The sequence below is a fragment of the Leptodactylus fuscus genome, chromosome 7 (genome assembly GCF_031893055.1).
Source record: "Leptodactylus fuscus isolate aLepFus1 chromosome 7, aLepFus1.hap2, whole genome shotgun sequence".
NCBI classification, from domain to species: Eukaryota; Metazoa; Chordata; class Amphibia; order Anura; family Leptodactylidae; genus Leptodactylus; species Leptodactylus fuscus.
The window spans coordinates 141,264,690-141,282,587 of NC_134271.1; the positions used below are offsets into that span (position 1 = coordinate 141,264,690).

At 44.9% G+C, this 17,898-nt stretch overlaps 1 protein-coding gene across 1 annotated transcript; it reads right to left on the reverse strand.

The window, feature by feature from the left end:
* Positions 1–935: 935 nt before the first annotated feature.
* On the reverse strand, positions 936–10,322 carry LOC142214596 (SLAM family member 8-like). The gene is made up of 7 exons (XM_075283539.1): positions 10,240–10,322; positions 10,128–10,147; positions 9,505–9,822; positions 4,382–4,699; positions 3,052–3,345; positions 2,584–2,673; positions 936–961 (listed from the first exon to the last, which is right to left on the reverse strand). Exons 1-7 carry the CDS (start codon positions 10,320–10,322, stop codon positions 936–938), a joined length of 1,149 nt encoding a protein of 382 aa, XP_075139640.1.
* Between the last annotated feature and the right edge of the window lie 7,576 nt (positions 10,323–17,898).

Consider the following 17,898-nt stretch of genomic DNA (forward strand, 5'->3'; position numbering starts at 1 on the left):
GCGGACGATCAAAAGATGAACAACAAGCAACACCCCCCCCCTCCCTGACTCAATACGGGGTGAGGGGCATCTTTTGATCATCCGCCCCAGGCAGCAGAGAGGCTAGGTTCACCATCTTTGTTATCTTGTCTGGTCCTTGAAAAACAGAAAAATAGATTAAAAAAAGAACTCAAGCACCATGGAGAAGGTCCAAGATCATCTTATTCCTCCATATTCGATTGTCCATGGTCATTAATCCTGATTTTAGGCAGTCCGGTGCATTACTAAATACTTCCAGAATTTTGTTAGAAGCTGACTAGAGGACTATATGACCATGAACCTTACCAGCATTATGTCGTATACAGTTGCCTTAGGGGGGCGTTCACACTACCGCCACTGTCCACCCCATGGTTTCCGTCTTAAACCCCGGGGAAACTGGACAGGGGGCGGCTTGCTGGTGGTCAGTTTTTCGCATTATGCAAATGAAGGCATTGCCGATTACCTATTTGGAGCAATGACATCACCCTCATTGCTCCAAATAACTCATTTGGGTTGATCTGTTGGGTTCTGGTGATAGACTCTCTTTAAAGGTAGGCAATTGTGAGCACTTAGGTAGAAATAAATCAGAACCACAGGACATAGGCAGAACTTTAGCAGATTTTATTGGATGGTACAGAAAAATATTATATGGTGAAGATAAAACATAAATGATAGAACAAGATAATATATAAAATAGCATCAATACAATAAAAATGGAAAATATGTGTTTATTTATTAACAATTGGTAGCTATAAATCTCTTGATCGTTATGATCGCCTCAATGAGAGGTCTGTTTGTCGCCATCTATTGGTCACAATGGGTATAACTTCTATAATCTTTGTTGTTTTTGTGCTGAATTCATATCACATTATACATAATACTGATGGAATGTGTTAGCTGGTCAATATCATCTCCTGTTATTCTTGGTCTTCTGAAGGATTTCCTGCAAGGAGAAGGGTTGTGAATATGGACAAAAGGAATATCCCTTTTATTTCTAAAGATTACAATATTTTTATGTTAAAGGAACATTTGTCATGAAAGCGTTAAAAATGGTCACCCCTATGGTTACTGTTGTGTTACTGGTGATTGTCCTCCCGTTTTAACCCGCAGACAGGACCAGGTTTTATATAACATGGCTCCTGTCCACTGGCATTCAAATAAATGGGACAAGGTGCAATACCATTCACTGCCTATGAGTGGTGCTGTTTCCTTAAAACTAACACATCCTTTATTTCTAATTTCAAACAATACATTTTATTAAGTATAGTTTTATATTGTGCTGTGTATGCCAATTTTATAGTTTTTACCTGATTAAAAGTAGCTTGTAAGGCGAACGACTACAATGAGGGTCAGCAAGGCCATCGTATTCAGAGCAAATATTACCCACATAGAACTGATAGACACGTCCTCTACAAAAAATAATGGAATTGTATGCAAATACACAGTATAATGCAAATACACAGTATAATGCTCCCCAATAACCGCTACACAGTATAATGCTCCCCAGTAGCCCCCTTTCAGTATAATGCTCCCCAATAACCACTACACAATATAATGCTCCCCAGTGGTCCCCTCACAGTATAATGCTTCCATGGCCCCTATATAGTATAATGCTACCCAAGAGAGCACACACAGTATAATGCTCCCTAGTGTCCCCTACGTAGTATAATGCGACCCAACAGCCCCACACAGTATAATGCTCCCCACTGACCTCTACACAATATAATGCTCCCCAGTGGCCCTCACAGTATAATGCTCCCCAGTGGCCCTTTCAGTATGATGCTTCCCAGTAGCCCCCACACAGTATGATGATCCCCAGTGTCCCCCAAACACATTATAATGCTCCCCAGTGGCCCACACACAGTATAATTCTCCTCAGTGCCTACACATACAGTGTAATGCTCCCCCATGGCCCACAAAAGTACAATTCTAATGCAAATGCCCCTCTCCATCCTCAAGACTTCTCACAGTATAATGCTGCCTAGTGGTCCCGACACAGTATAATGCTTCCTAGTGGCCCACACACAACATAATTCTCCCCAGTGCCTACACACACAGTATAATGCTCTCCCATGGCCCCTTACAGTATAATACTAATGTAAATGCACCCAGTGGCCCCTCACAGTATATTGCTCCGTAGTGGCCCACACACAGTATAATACTCCCCAGTGGCCAATAGTATATATAATGCTTCCCAATGGCCATACACACCGACTTTTCTGTAGTTACTACCTGTGATATTGTCCAGCTGTGTATTTTCTCTGGCAGGGACGTTCCCTCTTCTTTAGTATTTACTGTGACACTGACATCAGTATATAAGGGAGCATCAAGGTGTTGGTCCACTGGGACACTAGTATCAGCCTAGGCCCAACGGCATGTAAATATATATCACAAGACCGACATGTACATACATTACATGACCCCAATCATTAGATCTGTGGATGGACTCCTGATACAGGTACCATCAAGTATTGCCCTAATGGTAGCCCTGGTCACCGGAACAAGATCTGTGCAGACATTGAAGAAGCCGGGAATAATTACTGCTGAATTGTACTCTGAAGTTACCTTTTCTTCCTTCCATCCACATTCTTATTAGCAGTGCAGTCAGGAGCAGACTACCAAGGAGATAATAAAGGTAACGGTGATAAGAGGAACCTGCAAGAACAAGGAGAACATTACCTATATCCGGTGCTCTACATACAGAAGTCATATAGAAACAATCCATAGAGTTAGATAGTATCCAGTGTCAGACTTGTTGGATCCACCATAGGAAATGTTTTGGGGCCCACCCTATAACTACATGGAGAACATCTCCAAGTGCACAGACCTCTAATGCATGCTTAATACCAATGACCTATCCATAGGACAGGTTTTGGGTTCTTGCCTGGTCAACCTTTGGCAGCTCAACCATTTACAAAGGCAATAGCAGACATAGCCTGTGGATAAGAAAGGCACAACTTATTGGGACCAAAAAAAACCCCATACTTTTTCCCATCATCTTATACAAACTCTATTGTCCTGTACAGTTAATACCGTTTTTATCCTTTAGGACATGGCAGGTGTTTCGTATATCAATGGAGACATTCTTCTGGTCGGCCGGGTTGTGGACTATACACAGTAATTCCATGTCCTGGTGGTCCGGTGGTACTGAGATCTGGATGGAGCTCCCATTACTATATAGCTGATACTCACGGTCCCGATATCTGTATTTCCATGTATAGGAGAAATCTGGTGCATTGGATGGGACAGAACAATGGAGAGTGACATTACATCGGTATTTGGCGCTTTCATTCACTGTGGCCCATATGGTTGGAAAAGGAACGGGTTCTGTAATAAAAACAATGAGATCACAGTTATCCCCGTGTGCACACTTATATAAAGAATGTTGTCCGTCACTGAGTAGGACCGCCCACTGGACTCCTCAGCCCTAAAATTGAGTTTTAGTTCAATGAATTACAAATCTTTTCCAACGTGACCAATCCCTGCCTCGCAGAACTAAGAGGGCTTGGTCCAAGGCAGGACCACCGATGGGACCCCAGGACAGAAACAGGCAAGGGCTCTAAAATATATTCATGGCATGTGGGTGACATTTCGGGAGTTTGTGGCAAATGATAGTTCCATATAGATGTGTAGTGGGCATTGGGTGCGATCTCATGAATTAGATGACTCTTCCACCTGAACAATATCCCGTGTTGCATGGGTTACACGGGGCAGGACTTGCTTCCAAGTTAAAGGGGTTGTTCATCCCCAAATAATTTTTATTCATACAGGATAGGTCATCAGCATGAAAAAATGGTTTGTGACTGGACAACCCATTTAAGAGCCTGTTCCTTTGCCTTGAGGGAATGGGTTGGCTTGGAGGACAACTTGGAGAGTGACCAAGTTGGAAACTTGCTGAACAGCTTAAGAAGGGACGTCTTCTCTTAGCCAAAGAAGTCTGTCCATATTCATGATTAAGAAGATAGGTTCTCTGGTGGTGAGCAATGCTTCCACTACAACAGCAGAAGAGTGCTGTTCATGGCCACAAACTCCTAGGCCTAACCGGAAACTGAGTTTAACACCTGCCATCTTGGTCACTTGTTTGGCACTGATGTGCTACATCCTTTAAACACCTAACTCAGTAAAGAGGACTTTAGTGAGATTACGTCCTTTATCACCGGTTGGTGACTTCAGATAGCCGATAGGAAGGAGACAGGTCAAGGAGAACAACATGAAGGCCGCAAGAAAGTTCAGTTTTGGCTGCTTGGAGCAGCCATATTGCTACCATCCCGATACTTGTGACATTCGTTGCTCCTTTTTTCTACAGTTCAGCAGTTTTGGTCTATTCCTCCATAACAGAGGGGACACTGGTGGGAGAACCTACCGTACACAGTGAGGGAGTATTTTACTTCATGGACTTCACCATCTGTGAGGGTCATTGATGCCGTGTAGACTCCTGTGTCCGCTTTCTTCAGGTGTTTAATACGTAACTTTGTCCCATCATTAGATACCTCCAGGCGGTTAGTAAATTGAGGATTGTAGATTGATACTTCGTCTTTATGATACATGACCATTTTGGTTGTTTTATTTTGAGTTATAAAATTCCAGGCAACTTCTACAACAGGAAGTGACAAATCCGGATGATAGAACTCTACTGAGTGGTTTAGAAGACCGACCACCGACCGAGCTCCAGCGTGTCCACCTTTAAAACACAATAACTGCAGAATCAGAAATGATGAAACCTAAAGAAAACCAGAGATACAGTGAATGTTGATGTTGGATATCAAAGGGGATTTGTAAGTTACTAAACCCATTTGCCTAATTCCCTGTGGAAGATATTCGGTTCTATCACAAACTATGCCTATTATTTATTAACCCGACCCGGTGGATCATCCACAATTTTCATTGAAATTTTGGATGGTTGTCCCAAAGATGCCAGAGGTTAACCTATTAGAGGATTACTAGAAGGGATCCTTTCTTTAGGATTCTCCTATTGGACTGTCTTACTCTTGAGGACCTGTTTGGCCCTGCATTACACAGCTAACCATTGATAAAAAAGAGGCACTGTGTAATGGTCCATTTCCCCTGCGGTGGCGCTACAGGGAAAATGAACCCTTACTGGATGATATCTCCACTGGGAGACCTAGCAGGGGAACACTTCATGATGACTTTCATATCAAGAGACCTTTGTACAAAAGTAGAGGTGGTCCAGCGCCGCACCTCCCATGAGGCGACCTGAAGCGAGCCAGGGCCCCAGGGAGGGCGGCATTTTTTCTTACGTAAGCCAGTCCAGGACAAGCTGTCCTGGACTCGCCTAGCACGGAGCGGTGGATTGGGGAGGCCACTGGAGCAGTGCTGCTCCGGCAGCCTCCCCTCACGCTCAGGCAGAGAGCAGGTCTTCTTCATGCCTGCTCTCTGCCAGTGATGGCGCTAAGCCCCACCCTCCTTCACTAAGCCCCACCCCCTCCGCCACTCCCCCTCCTCCCGGGGGGGGGGGCGGCTTTCTGTCTTTCGCTTCGGGCGGCGAAAGGGGAAGGTTCACCCCTGAGGTGGTCCATAGCATAGAATGCCACCCAACATCGGTCTAGTGCATCAAATGCTATATCTGTTGCTACTTTACTACACAGAAACATTTACGAAGCAAGCAGATGACTTGTGTGGTAATGGTCAGCAAAGTCGATATGCGATCTAAGCTGTAGATTTACTGACCTGAAAGCAAGGAGAGGAAAAGCATCAGCGAGATCATCTCAAGGCTCTTCGAGAAGCTTATGTGGTTGATCTTAACAAGCGTGTGGGCTAGACATCATGTATATATCAGGTATCATGTCTGTCGCTGCGCCTTCCTGTACGTCCCCAACCACATCACTTTACACCTTCAAATGTTCTCAGGTATCTTCTAAGATGTCCACTTCTACAGAGTCTACAGTCGTATGAAGACCACGTCTAACTCCGTTGTAAGGATGTTTTTTGAATCTTTGTATTGTAAAAGGCTTTCTACTAATAATCTTCTATAAGATTTATAAATTAGATTGTCTGTGTTTACACCAGCAGAACTTTTGATGGCGACCATAAGCCCATGTTGAGAAGGACTGCATGTCACATGATTACACATGCCGATAGAGGTCTATGGAGAGGGGAGATGTGAGCAAAGGAAGAGAGACTGCAGTGAAAACACAGGTTTGGTGGGATACTGGAGCTATATTACTTTATTCAAATCAGTGCCAGTCAGTACTTCTCTATATATGTCCTGCATGGTCCTGGGACTGTATTTGAGTGAAATACAGTTGGCTATGGAGTCAGTTCTTCTCCACTTGTGGTGTATGACAACTAGTCTCTACCCACCAGCTCAGGAAGAACTGAAAACTATTGATAGAGCCTGCATATGAGAAAGTTGACCGAGCCGTCATTATTCTTGTAGATAACAAGTACCCAGATCAAGATCTGTGGCTGACGTGACAACAGGAACTTTCTATAGTCAGAAATCCAGCCATGATGGCCTTAAGGCCGGGTTCACACGGAGTTACGTGCCGCGAGATTTGGCACGTAGACGCCGCGTGACCCTTTGGTGCCGTACACGCTCCCATTCATTTCAATGGGAGCGGGGAGCGTATGCGCCGCGCTAGTTTGCGGCCGTGAATAAATGCACGGCCGCAAACTAGCGCGGCGCATACGCTCCCCGCTCCCATTGAAATGAATGGGAGCGTGTACGGCACGCAAAGGGTCACGCGGCGTCTACGTGCCAAATCTCGCGGCACGTAACTCCGTGTGAACCCGGCCTAAGATGGTCAGGTTATCGTCTCATACATGTATGTCCTTATAAGTAAGGACATAATGGCTGGGATTCTGACCATAGAAAGTTCCTACATATATTTCACGATCGCAATCAGAATTCCGAACACGATCTTTTTAGGTGGGATCGAGATCGGTGATTATTTCCCACAATGCTTTGCTACTGGCCAAGCATTGTGGGAAAAAGTTAACAATGTTAGCCTTCACACTAAGTATGCGCTCCGCTCATTCTCATGCTCAGTGTGAAGGCTCCGCTGCGGTTCCATAAGAATGAATGGAAGCAGCCGGCACACAGCCTTAACCCCCTGCGCGTCGGCTGCATCCATTCATTCTAATGGGAGACTAGCTAACATCTCTAGTAGCTACTTACTTGCAGAGATGGCTGGTCCGGTGCCCGGTGTTCCCGTTCTTCTTCGCCTCGCTGCCCCCACCTCCCAGGTTAGTGTTAAAGAGCTAGGAAGAAGGCGGGACTTGTGGCTTAGGAGAGCGTGGGCAGGTACAGGGCGGGGAGACATGATGTCTCCCCTTCCAGTACCCGCCCACACTCTCCTAACCCGCCGACACTCTCCTAACCTGGGAGGCAGGGGGCAGCGAGGCGAAGAAGAACAAGAACACCGGGCACCAGACCAGCCATCTCTGCAGGTAAGTGGACACCAAGGGGGACTAAGTAACCAGAGGATTAAAAAAAAAATCACTACACAGCGTGGCTTCTAACAATTAAAGCGTTCAATTGTTAGATTCCATGCCATATAGGGAATAGGTAAGTATGGAAGAATCATCCAGCAACGAAACCAAGATCTGAAATCTGTTCCTTCTTTATTTCATGTTCGCATTTAAAGTATAACAAAAATAAATAAAACACGCAGTCTACAAGGAAAAGAAAGCTTGCATCAGACTGACGCGTTTCGGATATCTCTATCCTTTCTCAGACTTTGAACTATTATTATACTTGGGGGTTTCTTTTCAGACCCCTGAGTATAATAATCGCAGCCCCAGGGGTAGTGAGGGAGCATAATAAACAGTGTTACTCACCTCTCCGGGATCCAATATTAATCCTAGCAGGCTTTGGGCCTATATGGTAATGTCCCAGACGTCACAAACCTCTAATGATTTACTTTGTTTCTGGTTCCTGGGAGCAATGAGTATTCTACACTATGTTATATTGACAGGTTCCTAGAAGTCCTAAGAGTGTCCTACACTATGTTTTATAGATAGGTTCCTAGGAGCCCTGACAGTATTCCCCTGTTCTCCATCTACACCATTGGCCTGGGCCAACTCATAGAATCTCATGGTTTGCAGTACTATTGCTATGCCGCTGACAACCAAATCTACATCTCTGGACCAGACATTACCTCCCTGCTGGCCAGAATTCCAGTTTGTTTAGCAAAGTTAATGGAACCACAATTACCCCTGTCCCACAGGCCCGATGCCTTGGGGTAACCTTGGACTCTGACCTATCCTTCAAACTACATATTCAAGCCCTCAACACCTCCTGCCGCCTCCAGCTCAAGAACATCCACCGAATTCGCCCCTTCCTCACCCAGGAAATTACTAAGACGCCCATCCAGGCCCTCATAATCTCCCGCCTAGACTACTGCAACACCCTTCTCCATGGACTCCCAGCAAACACCCTCGCCCCCCTCCAGTCCACCTTAAACTGCGCTGCTCGCTTAATCCACCTCACCCCCCGATCTTCATCGGCTGCTCCCCTCTGCCAGTCCCTCCACTGGTTACCTATAGCCCAGCGAATTGAGTTCAAGCTACTAACGCTAACATACAAAGCCATCCACAACCTGTCCCCTCCATATATCTCTGACCTCATCTCCCGCTACCTGCCCACACGTAACCTCAGATCCTCCAATGACCTCCTACTCCGCTCTGCTCTCATCCGCTCCTCACACAACCGTCTCCCGTGCATCCCCCATACTCTGGAACTCCCTACCAAGACACATAAGACTGACCCCCACAATCACAGGCTTCAAGAAGGCCCTGAAGACTCAGCTATTCAGGAAGGCCTACAACCTCCAATAACACTATCACCGCACTGCCATCTGTACAGTCTCCCCCTCTCCTTCTGTCTCTACCCCCTTCCCCCACAGATTGTAAGCCCTCGGGGGCAGGGCCCTCTACCCCACTGTGCCAGTCGGTCACTGTTAGTATTATATCTACCTGTATATTCTGTGTACTGTATGTAACCCCCAAATGTAAAGCACCATGGAATTAATGGTGCTATATAAATAAATAATAATACTAACAGCTTAAGAAGGGACGTCTTCTCTTAGCCAAAGAAGTCTGTCCATATTTATGATTAAGAAGATAGGATCTCCGCTGATGAGCAATGCTTCCACTGCAACATCAGAAGAGTGCTGTTCATGGCCACAAACTCCTAGGCCTAACCAGAAACTGAGTTTAACACCTGCCATCTTGGTCACTTGTTTGGTACTGATGTGCTACATCCTTTAAACACCTAACTCAGTAAAGAGGACTTTAGTGAGATTACGTCCTTTATCACCGGTTGGTGACTTCAGATAGCCGGTAGGAAGGAGACAGGTGAAGGAGAACAACATGAAGGCCGCAAGAAAGTTCAGTTTTGGCTGCTTGGAGCAGCCATATTGCTACCATCCCAATACTGGTGACATTCGTTGCTCCTTTATTCTACAGTTCGGCAGTTTTGGTCTATTCCTCCTTAACAGAGGGGACACTGGTGGGAGAACCTACCGTACACGGTGAGGGAGTATGTTACTTCATGGACTTCACCATTTGTGAGGGTCATTGATGCCATGTAGTCTCCCGTGTCCTCCTTCTTCAGGTTTTTAATACGTAACTTTGTCCCTTTATTAGATACCTCCAGGCGGTTAGTAAATTGAGGATCGTAGGTAGATAATTGGTCTTTATAATACATGACCACTCTGGTTGTTTTCTTTTGAGTTAGAAAATTCCAGACAACTTCTACAACAGGAAGTGACAAATCCGGATGATAGAACTCTACTGAGTGGTTTAGAAGACCGACCACCGACCGAGCTCCAGCGTGTCCACCTTTAAAACACAATAATTGCAGAATCAGAAATGATGAAACCTAAAGAAAACCAGAGATACAGTGAATTTTGATGTTGGATATCAAAGGGGATTTATAGGTTACTAAACCCATTTGCCTAATTACCTGTGGAAGATATTCGGTTCTATCACAAACTATGCCTACTATTTATTAACCCGACCCAATGGATCATCCCCAATTTTCATTACAATTTTGGATGGTTGTCCCAAAGATGCCAGAGGTTAACCTATTAGAGGATTACTAGAAGGGATCCTTTCTTTAAGATTCTCCTATTGGACTGTCTTACTCTTGAGGACCTGTTTGGTCCTGCATTACACAGCTAACCATTGATAAAAAAGAGGCACTGTGTAATGGTCCATTACCCCTGCAGTGGCACTACAGGGAAAATGAACCCTTACCAGCTGATATCTCCACTGGGAGACGTAGCAGGGGAAAACTTCATGATGACTTTGATATCAAGATATTTGATATTGCGGTCCATAGCGTAGAATGCCACCCAACATCGGTCTAGTGCAGGGGTCCTCAAACTGCGGCCCGCGGGCCACATGCGGCCCGCCAAGCACTTCTGTCTGGTCCCGCCGACAATGCTGGCAGGCGTGCATTTATAATGAAGCTCCTGGGGAGCTCGGGCCAGGCCATGGAGCGCACTTCACTTTACCTATTGGAGGGCACCGCTCCCGATGTCTGTGCGACCTGCTCTGCCTCCGGCCCACTGCTTAAAAAGTTTGAGGACCCCTGGTTTAGTGCATCAAATGCTATATCTGTTGCTACTTTACTACACAGAAACAGTTACGATATAAAGCAAGCAGATGACTTGTGTGGTGATGGTAGGCAAAGTCAATATGCGATCTAAGCTGTAGATTTACTGACCTGAAAGCAAGGAGAGGAAAAGCATCAGCGAGATCATCTCAAGGCTCTTCGAGAAGCTCATGTGGTTGATCTTAAGAAGCGTGTGGGCTAGACATCGTGTATATATCAGGTATCATGTCTGTCGCTGCCCCTTCCTGTACGTCCCCAACCACATCACTTTACACCTTCAAATGTTCTCAGGTATTTTCTAAGATGTCCACTTCTACTGAGTCCACAGTCGTATGAAGACCACATCTAACTCTGTTTTAAGGACGTCTTTCAGATCTCTGTATTGTAAAAGGCTTTCTACCAATAATTTTCTGTAAGATTTATAAATTAGATTGTCTGTGGCAACTTTATGATGGCAACTATAGGCCCTGTGCATGGTCTGATCTTAGTCATTTCCCCTGTCCCTCTACTAATGCATGTAGACTGAGCAAAAAGTCGAGATAGTATGAGTGGAGAAACAGATGACTGCTGCCTACAATGGGGGGATTTATCAATTTTATTCCATTTTTATGGCAAAGAGGGATGATACTGTGGTGCTTTCTTGTGCCAAACATGTGATACAATCCCGTTCTGCACCTTGCTCGCCACCTTGTATGTATGTGGGTGGAGCGGGGTGGGCCAGTATAAGGATGCCACATCCTGACATACTTATTATAACTCACGCCAGGTTTTTTGGTATGAGTTATAGTGGACGTCTATGCCAGTTCCTGACTGGCATAGATTTTCATCGTGCCATTGTGATAATCTACCCCATGTGGTCTACATGGACATATCTTCACAAAATCGTGCGTGAAATACTGAAGAAACCAAAATTTTGCACACAATTGGCACTACATACCATAAAAATTTACTTTACAACAGTATTCTATATACCATAAAAATTAACTGTAACCCACGCACTTTATATTTCCTGAAAGCAGATATCTTGAAGAATATAACAGTCCTAACAGTCATGACCACCTTCTTGCAACTTTGCTGAGTTAAATGGTCACTTACTTTTCAATAAAATTTGCATAAATGAATAATACATGTGATTATACTATACTGTATAACATATCAAAGAAGAATGCTACTTTCTGCTCCCTCCCTCTGCTAAATTGACTTTCACTCTGTAAATTCTGCTATATCCATGTTGAGAAGGACTGCATGTCACATGATTACACATGTCGATAGAAGTCTATGGAGAGGGGAGATGTGAGCAAAGGAAGAGAGACTGCAGTGAAAACACAGGTTTGGTGGGATACTGGAGCTATATTACTTTATTCAAATCAGTACAAGTCAGTACTTCTCTATATATGTCCTGCATGGTCCTGGGACTGTTTTTGAGTGAAAGAAAGTTGGCTATGGAGTCAGTTCTCCTCCACTTGTGGTGTATGACAACTAGTCTCTACCCACCAGCTCAGGAAGAACTTAAAACTATTGATAGAGTCTGCATATGAGAAAGTTGACCGAGCCGCCATTATTCTCGTAGATCACAAGTACCCAGATCAAGTTCTGTGGCTGATGTGACAACAGGAACTTTCTATGGTCAGAAATCCAGCCATGATGGCCTTAGGATGGTCAGGTTATCTTCTCATACATGTATTACCCCTTCCTGATAACCCAAGCCACAGTAAGTAAGGACATCATGGCTAAGTAAGTAAGGACATCATGGCTGGGCTTCTGACCATAGAAAGTTCCTACATACATGGTCATATCCATTGGTAACTAGAGTTGAGCGATCGTGTTCGGAAAAGATCAGATTCCGATCAGATCAGATCGTCAATTGAGAAAATATCACGACTGCGATCGGAATTCCGAACACAATCTTTTTAGGTGGGATAGAGATCGGTGAATATTTCTTACAATGCTTTGCTACTGGCCAAGCATTGTGGGAAAAGCTAACAATGTTAGCCTTCACACTGAGTATACGCTCCGCTCATTCTGAGCAGAGTGTATACTCAGTGTGAAGGCTCCGCTGCGGTTCCATAGCAATGAATGGAAGCAGCCGGCACACAGCCTTAACCCCCTGCGTGCCGGCTGCGTCCATTCATTCTAATGGGAGACTAGGTAAAATCTCTAGTAGCTACTTACCTGCAGAGATGGCTGGTCCAGTGCCCGGTGTTCTCGTTCTTCTTCGCCTCGCTGCCCCCGCCTCCTAGGTTAGTGTTAAAGAGCTAGGAAGATGGCGGGGCTTGTGGCTTAGGAGAGTGTGGGCAGGTACAGGGCGGGGAGACGTGATGTCTCCCCTCCCAGTACCCGCCCCCACTCTCCTAAACCGCACACACTCTCCTAACCTGGGAGGCAGGGGGCAGCGAGGCGAAGAAGAATGAGAACACCGGGCACCGGACCAGCCATCTTTGCAGGTAGGTGGACACCAGGGGGGACTAAGTAGCCAGAGGATTAAAAAAAAATCCTCTGGCTACTTAGTGATTTAAAAAATCACTACACAGCGTGGATTCTAACAATTAAAGCGTTCAATTGTTAGATGCCATGCTGTGTAGTGAATAGGATTGATTTTAAAATCCGATCTCCAATTAGTAAAAAAATCCCATTGACTTGCATTGGGATCGGAATTGGGATCGAGATCGGGTTCGAATAAAAAATGTTTGGAAATTGGATTTCAAAATCGATCCTGAAAAGTCAAGATCGGCTCAACCCTAGTGGTAACCCATCTAAAAAACAGATGTCACCACAAGGATGGTTGGAAAAAAACTCAAACTCTGCAAAAAACTTTGCAAAATGTTTAACTTTTAATTCTCTACAAATTAGAATCTGATTTTTTCCATGTCTCATTGTTTTGAGTAGGAATTGGTGGTGGAAGGTGATTTTTTTTCACAGATTTTTTTGTGCTGAAAAGGAATTAATGGGGGGGGGGGGATCTTGGAAAATTTCATTCATCAAAACAGAAGAAAAAAACCTTGTCAGGACTGGTACAGTTGTGTAATGTGATGTAGCCTTGCCAACATGGAAACTACCAGATCCTCTTTATTACTGGAACCAAGACTCTACTTTTCTTGGTTACAGAATTAAAATATATTCATAAAGTAATTTACAAAATTTATCAAGGACACAAATACTGCCAGAAAATGAAAAGTTGGCCGAAAGTTTAGTTATGCTTTGATGTCTCTGGCGCCAAGATAGTGAGCTTCCGGCACTTCATGTCATCATCATATTTATCTTTCTTATCTTATTTTATGGCTCCTTTAAGAGGACTATAAATTTCACATAAATTTTTGTTTTACAACAGTTGTAAAGTGATAATCTAGAGCCGGTGGTGAACCCAGCCTCTCTGCTGCCTGAGGCGGACGATCAAAAGACCCCCCCCCCCCCAGTATTGAGTCTGGGGCGGAGGGAAGGGGGGTGTTGTCCATCTTTTGATCGTCCGCCTCAGACAGCGGGGGGTTTGGGGATGTTAGCGGTAACATTACAATAAATACAATGCAGCAATATTTTGTATAGTAATACTCACAGGAGACGTCTTCCCACATTTCCCATCTCACCTCTCTGGGATCCAATATTAATCCTAGCAGGCTTCGGGCCTATATGGTAATGTCCCTGATGTCACAAACCTCTAATGATTTACTTTGTTTCTGGTTCCCGGGAGCAATGAGTGTTCTACACTATGTTTTATAGATAGGCACCTAGGAGCCCTGACAGTGTTCTACACTATGTTTTATAGATAAGTTCCTAGGAGCCCTGACAGTGTTCTACACTATGTTTTATAGATAGGTTCCTAGGAGCCCTGACAGTGTTCTACACTATGTTTTATACATAGGTTCCTAGGAGCCCTGACAGTGTTCTACAATATGTTTTATAGATAGGTTCCTAGGAGCCCTGACAGTGTTCTACACTATGTTTTATACATAGGTTCCTAGGAGTCCTGACAGTGTTCTACACTATGTTTTATAGATAGGTTCCTAGAAGCCCTAAGGGTCCATTCACACGGAGTGACGTGCCGCGTGACCTGGCACATATATGGCGTGTGAGATTTTATACGCGGCGTATACGATCCAGGCTCCCATTGAAATGGGAGCTTTTACGTCGCTCAAAATCTCACACGCCGTATACGTGCCAGGTCACGCGGCACGTTACTCCGTGTGAATGGACCCTAAGAGTATTCTACACTATGTTTTATAGATAGGTTCCTAGGAGCCCTGACAGTGTTATACACTATGTATTATAGATAGGTTCCTAGGAGCCCTGACAGTGTTATACACTATGTTTTATAGATAGATTCCTAGGGTCCCTGACAGTGTTATACACTATGTTTTATAGATAGGTTCCTAGGAGCCCTGACAGTGTTCTACACTATGTTTTATAGATAGGTTCCTAGGAGCCCTGACAGTGTTATACACTATGTTTTATAGATAGATTCCTAGGAGCCCTGACAGTGTTCTACACTATGTTTTATAGATAGGTTCCTAGGAGCCCTGACAGTGTTATACACTATGTTTTATAGATAGGTTCCTAGGAGCCCTGACAGTGTTATACACTATGTTTTATAGATAGATTCCTAGGAGCCCTGACAGTGTTCTACACTATGTTTTATAGATAGGTTCCTAGGAGCCCTGACAGTGTTCTACACTATGTTTTATAGATAGGTTCCTAGGAGCCCTGACAGTATTCTACACTATGTTATATAGATAGGTTCCTAGGAGTCCTAAGAGTAGTCTACACTATGTTTTATAGATAGGTTCCTAGGAGCCCTGATAGTCTTCTACACTATGTTTTATAGATAGGTTCCTAGGAGTCCTGACAGTGTTCTACAAGCCAATTGAAAGTGTGGTTCATACCAAATTTGTTGAACCTGGAACATATTAGAGACCCGAGCCACCTGATCCCAAAATGAGTTTTGAGAGGTTTGCTGATCTTTAGTAATAATGAGCCCTATTAGAATAGATGCAGCCTTCACATAATCCACTAGAGGCCGCTAGGAGCCTGGTTCACAATATTTCCTACTTCAGTATTTTTGGATCATAGTTACTGAATTACATTTAGAGGTATTTTATAAGTTTTTGCACTTTTATAGACAAATACATCAAGTTTATGTAAAAACTCAATATTTGGGAGTGTTGACTTCAAGACTTAGCATGTTACATATCTGCTTTTGGTTCAAAACCTAACTGGTGACACCCCATTCCTGTCTAGTCAGTGTTTGGGGAGAAGAAGAGCTCGGATACTCTGTAACGATCCATAAAGCTGTAAGAGCTGGACACCATAATTGTTATAGACACATTGTATCCTCCAGTGCTGATGTTCTGTGGACTCCGCTGCAGCAATAACATGTCATCCTAACACATTGCTGCGGGAGTCAGTCACTGGTCACAGAGGTGAGGTCCGTAACATTAATATTCACCACTGAAGCTAGGGATTGACTACCCCGGTTCACTATCATGGAATCAGATAATTGCTGGGTTATCAAAGGGTCGGTGTATGAAGGGGCGCCGCTTATCCCTACTTGTAAACTGCTATCAATTGCATTATATTACTGCTGTCTCTTGGTACAGCCTGTAAGTCTGTCGCACAGAGGGACAGAAATAGACCACCTTGTGAATGTGCAGACAATGGGCCCGTCAGTCACTCAGAAGTGAAGAGAGCAGTCATGGATTATCCAAGGGACCATATCAGTGGCATAACTAGGAATGGCGGGGCCCCGTGGCGAACTTTTGACATGCTTATTATGCCCCATAGTGGCCCCTGCACACAGTATTATGTCCCATAGTGGCCCCTGCACACAGTATTATGTCCCATAGTGGCCCCTGCACACAGTATTATGTCCCATAGTGGCCCCTGCACACAGTATTATCCCCCATAGTGGCCCCTGCACACAGTATTATGTCCCATAGTGGCCCCTGCACACAGTATTATGTCCCATAGTGGCCCCTGCACACAGTATTATCCCCCATAGTGGCCCCTGCACACAGTATTTTGTCCTATAGTGGCCCCAGTACACAGTATTATCCCCCACAGTGGCCCCTGCACACAGTATTATGTCCCATAGTGGCCCCTGCACACAGTATTATGTCCCATAGTGGCCCCTGCACACAGTATTATGCCCCATAGTGGCCCCTGCACACAGTATTATGTCCCATAGTGGCCCCTGCACACAGTATTATGTCCCATAGTGGCCCCTGCACACAGTATTATGTCCCATAGTGGCCCCTGCACACAGTATTATGTCCCATAGTGGCCCCTGCACACAGTATTATACCCCATAGTGGCCCCTGCACACAGTATTATGTCCCATAGTGGCCCCTGCACACAGTATTATCCCCCATAGTGGTCCCTGCACACAGTATTATGTCCCATAGTGGCCCCTGCACACAGTATTTTGTCCTATAGTGGCCCCAGTACACAGTATTATCCCCCACAGTGGCCCCTGCACACAGTATTATGTCCCATAGTGGCCCCTGCACACAGTATTATGCCCCATAGTGGCCCCTGCACACAGTATTATGTCCCATAGTGGCCCCTGCACACAGTATTATGTCCCATAGTGACCCCTGCACACAGTATTATGTCACATAGTGACCCCTGCCCCTTTTCAGACCCCAGAGTATAATAATCGGAGACCCAGGGGGAGAAAAACATAAAAAAAACCCCTCTGTTACTCACCTATCTCCCGGCTCCTACACTGCCGGCCTCCGAAGTAGTCCATCTTCAATGACGTCAGATGTCACATGACCCGGGAGGCAGGCCGGGGTCATGACACATCAGACGACTAGGCCGAAGCCTGCCCGGATAGTGGAGAGGTAAGTAACAGTGTTTTTTATGTTTCTTACCTCTCCCGGTCCGCCAATCATTATACTCGGGGATCCAAAAAGACCCCCGAGTATAATGATGACAGCGGTAGCGGCTGTCACCGGGCCCCTAATGTCCCGGGCCCTGTGGCAGCTGCCTCTGCTGCTACGGTGGTAGTTACGCCACTGGACCATATTCTTATGATCATGGGTTATACCCATAGTTGTTCCCTCACCAATAAGCAGGTTGCCCATTATCATGTGAATGGGGAGCAACTTATTCTATCCGGAATACCTCTGTAGTTGATCTCCCTCTCTTTAATCTCTCCTTTCTTCCTTTCCTGCTTCCCCCACCATCCAGTTACTTTTATTTGTATATTCAAAAATAAACTAAAATTTACCAAAATGTAAATTATTGTGATGCTTGTTTTCCATTGGGCAGTAGAAAAACATTTGATGGAAAGCTAACTACAGTCA

What these genes read in the sequence shown, in the direction of transcription:
- LOC142214596 (XM_075283539.1), bottom strand. Translation starts at nt 10,322, where the DNA reads ATGGACCGCAATATCAAATATCTTGATATCAAAGTCATCATGAAGTTT. An exon ending in GACCAAACAGGTCCTCAAGA is followed by an intron (nt 9,823 to 10,127) that starts GTAAGACAGTCC and finishes TGTGTTTTAAAG; the next exon opens with GTGGACACGCTGGAGCTCGG. An exon ending in ATACTCCCTCACTGTGTACG is followed by an intron (nt 3,346 to 4,381) that starts GTAGGTTCTCCC and finishes TTTTTATTACAG; the next exon opens with AACCCGTTCCTTTTCCAACC.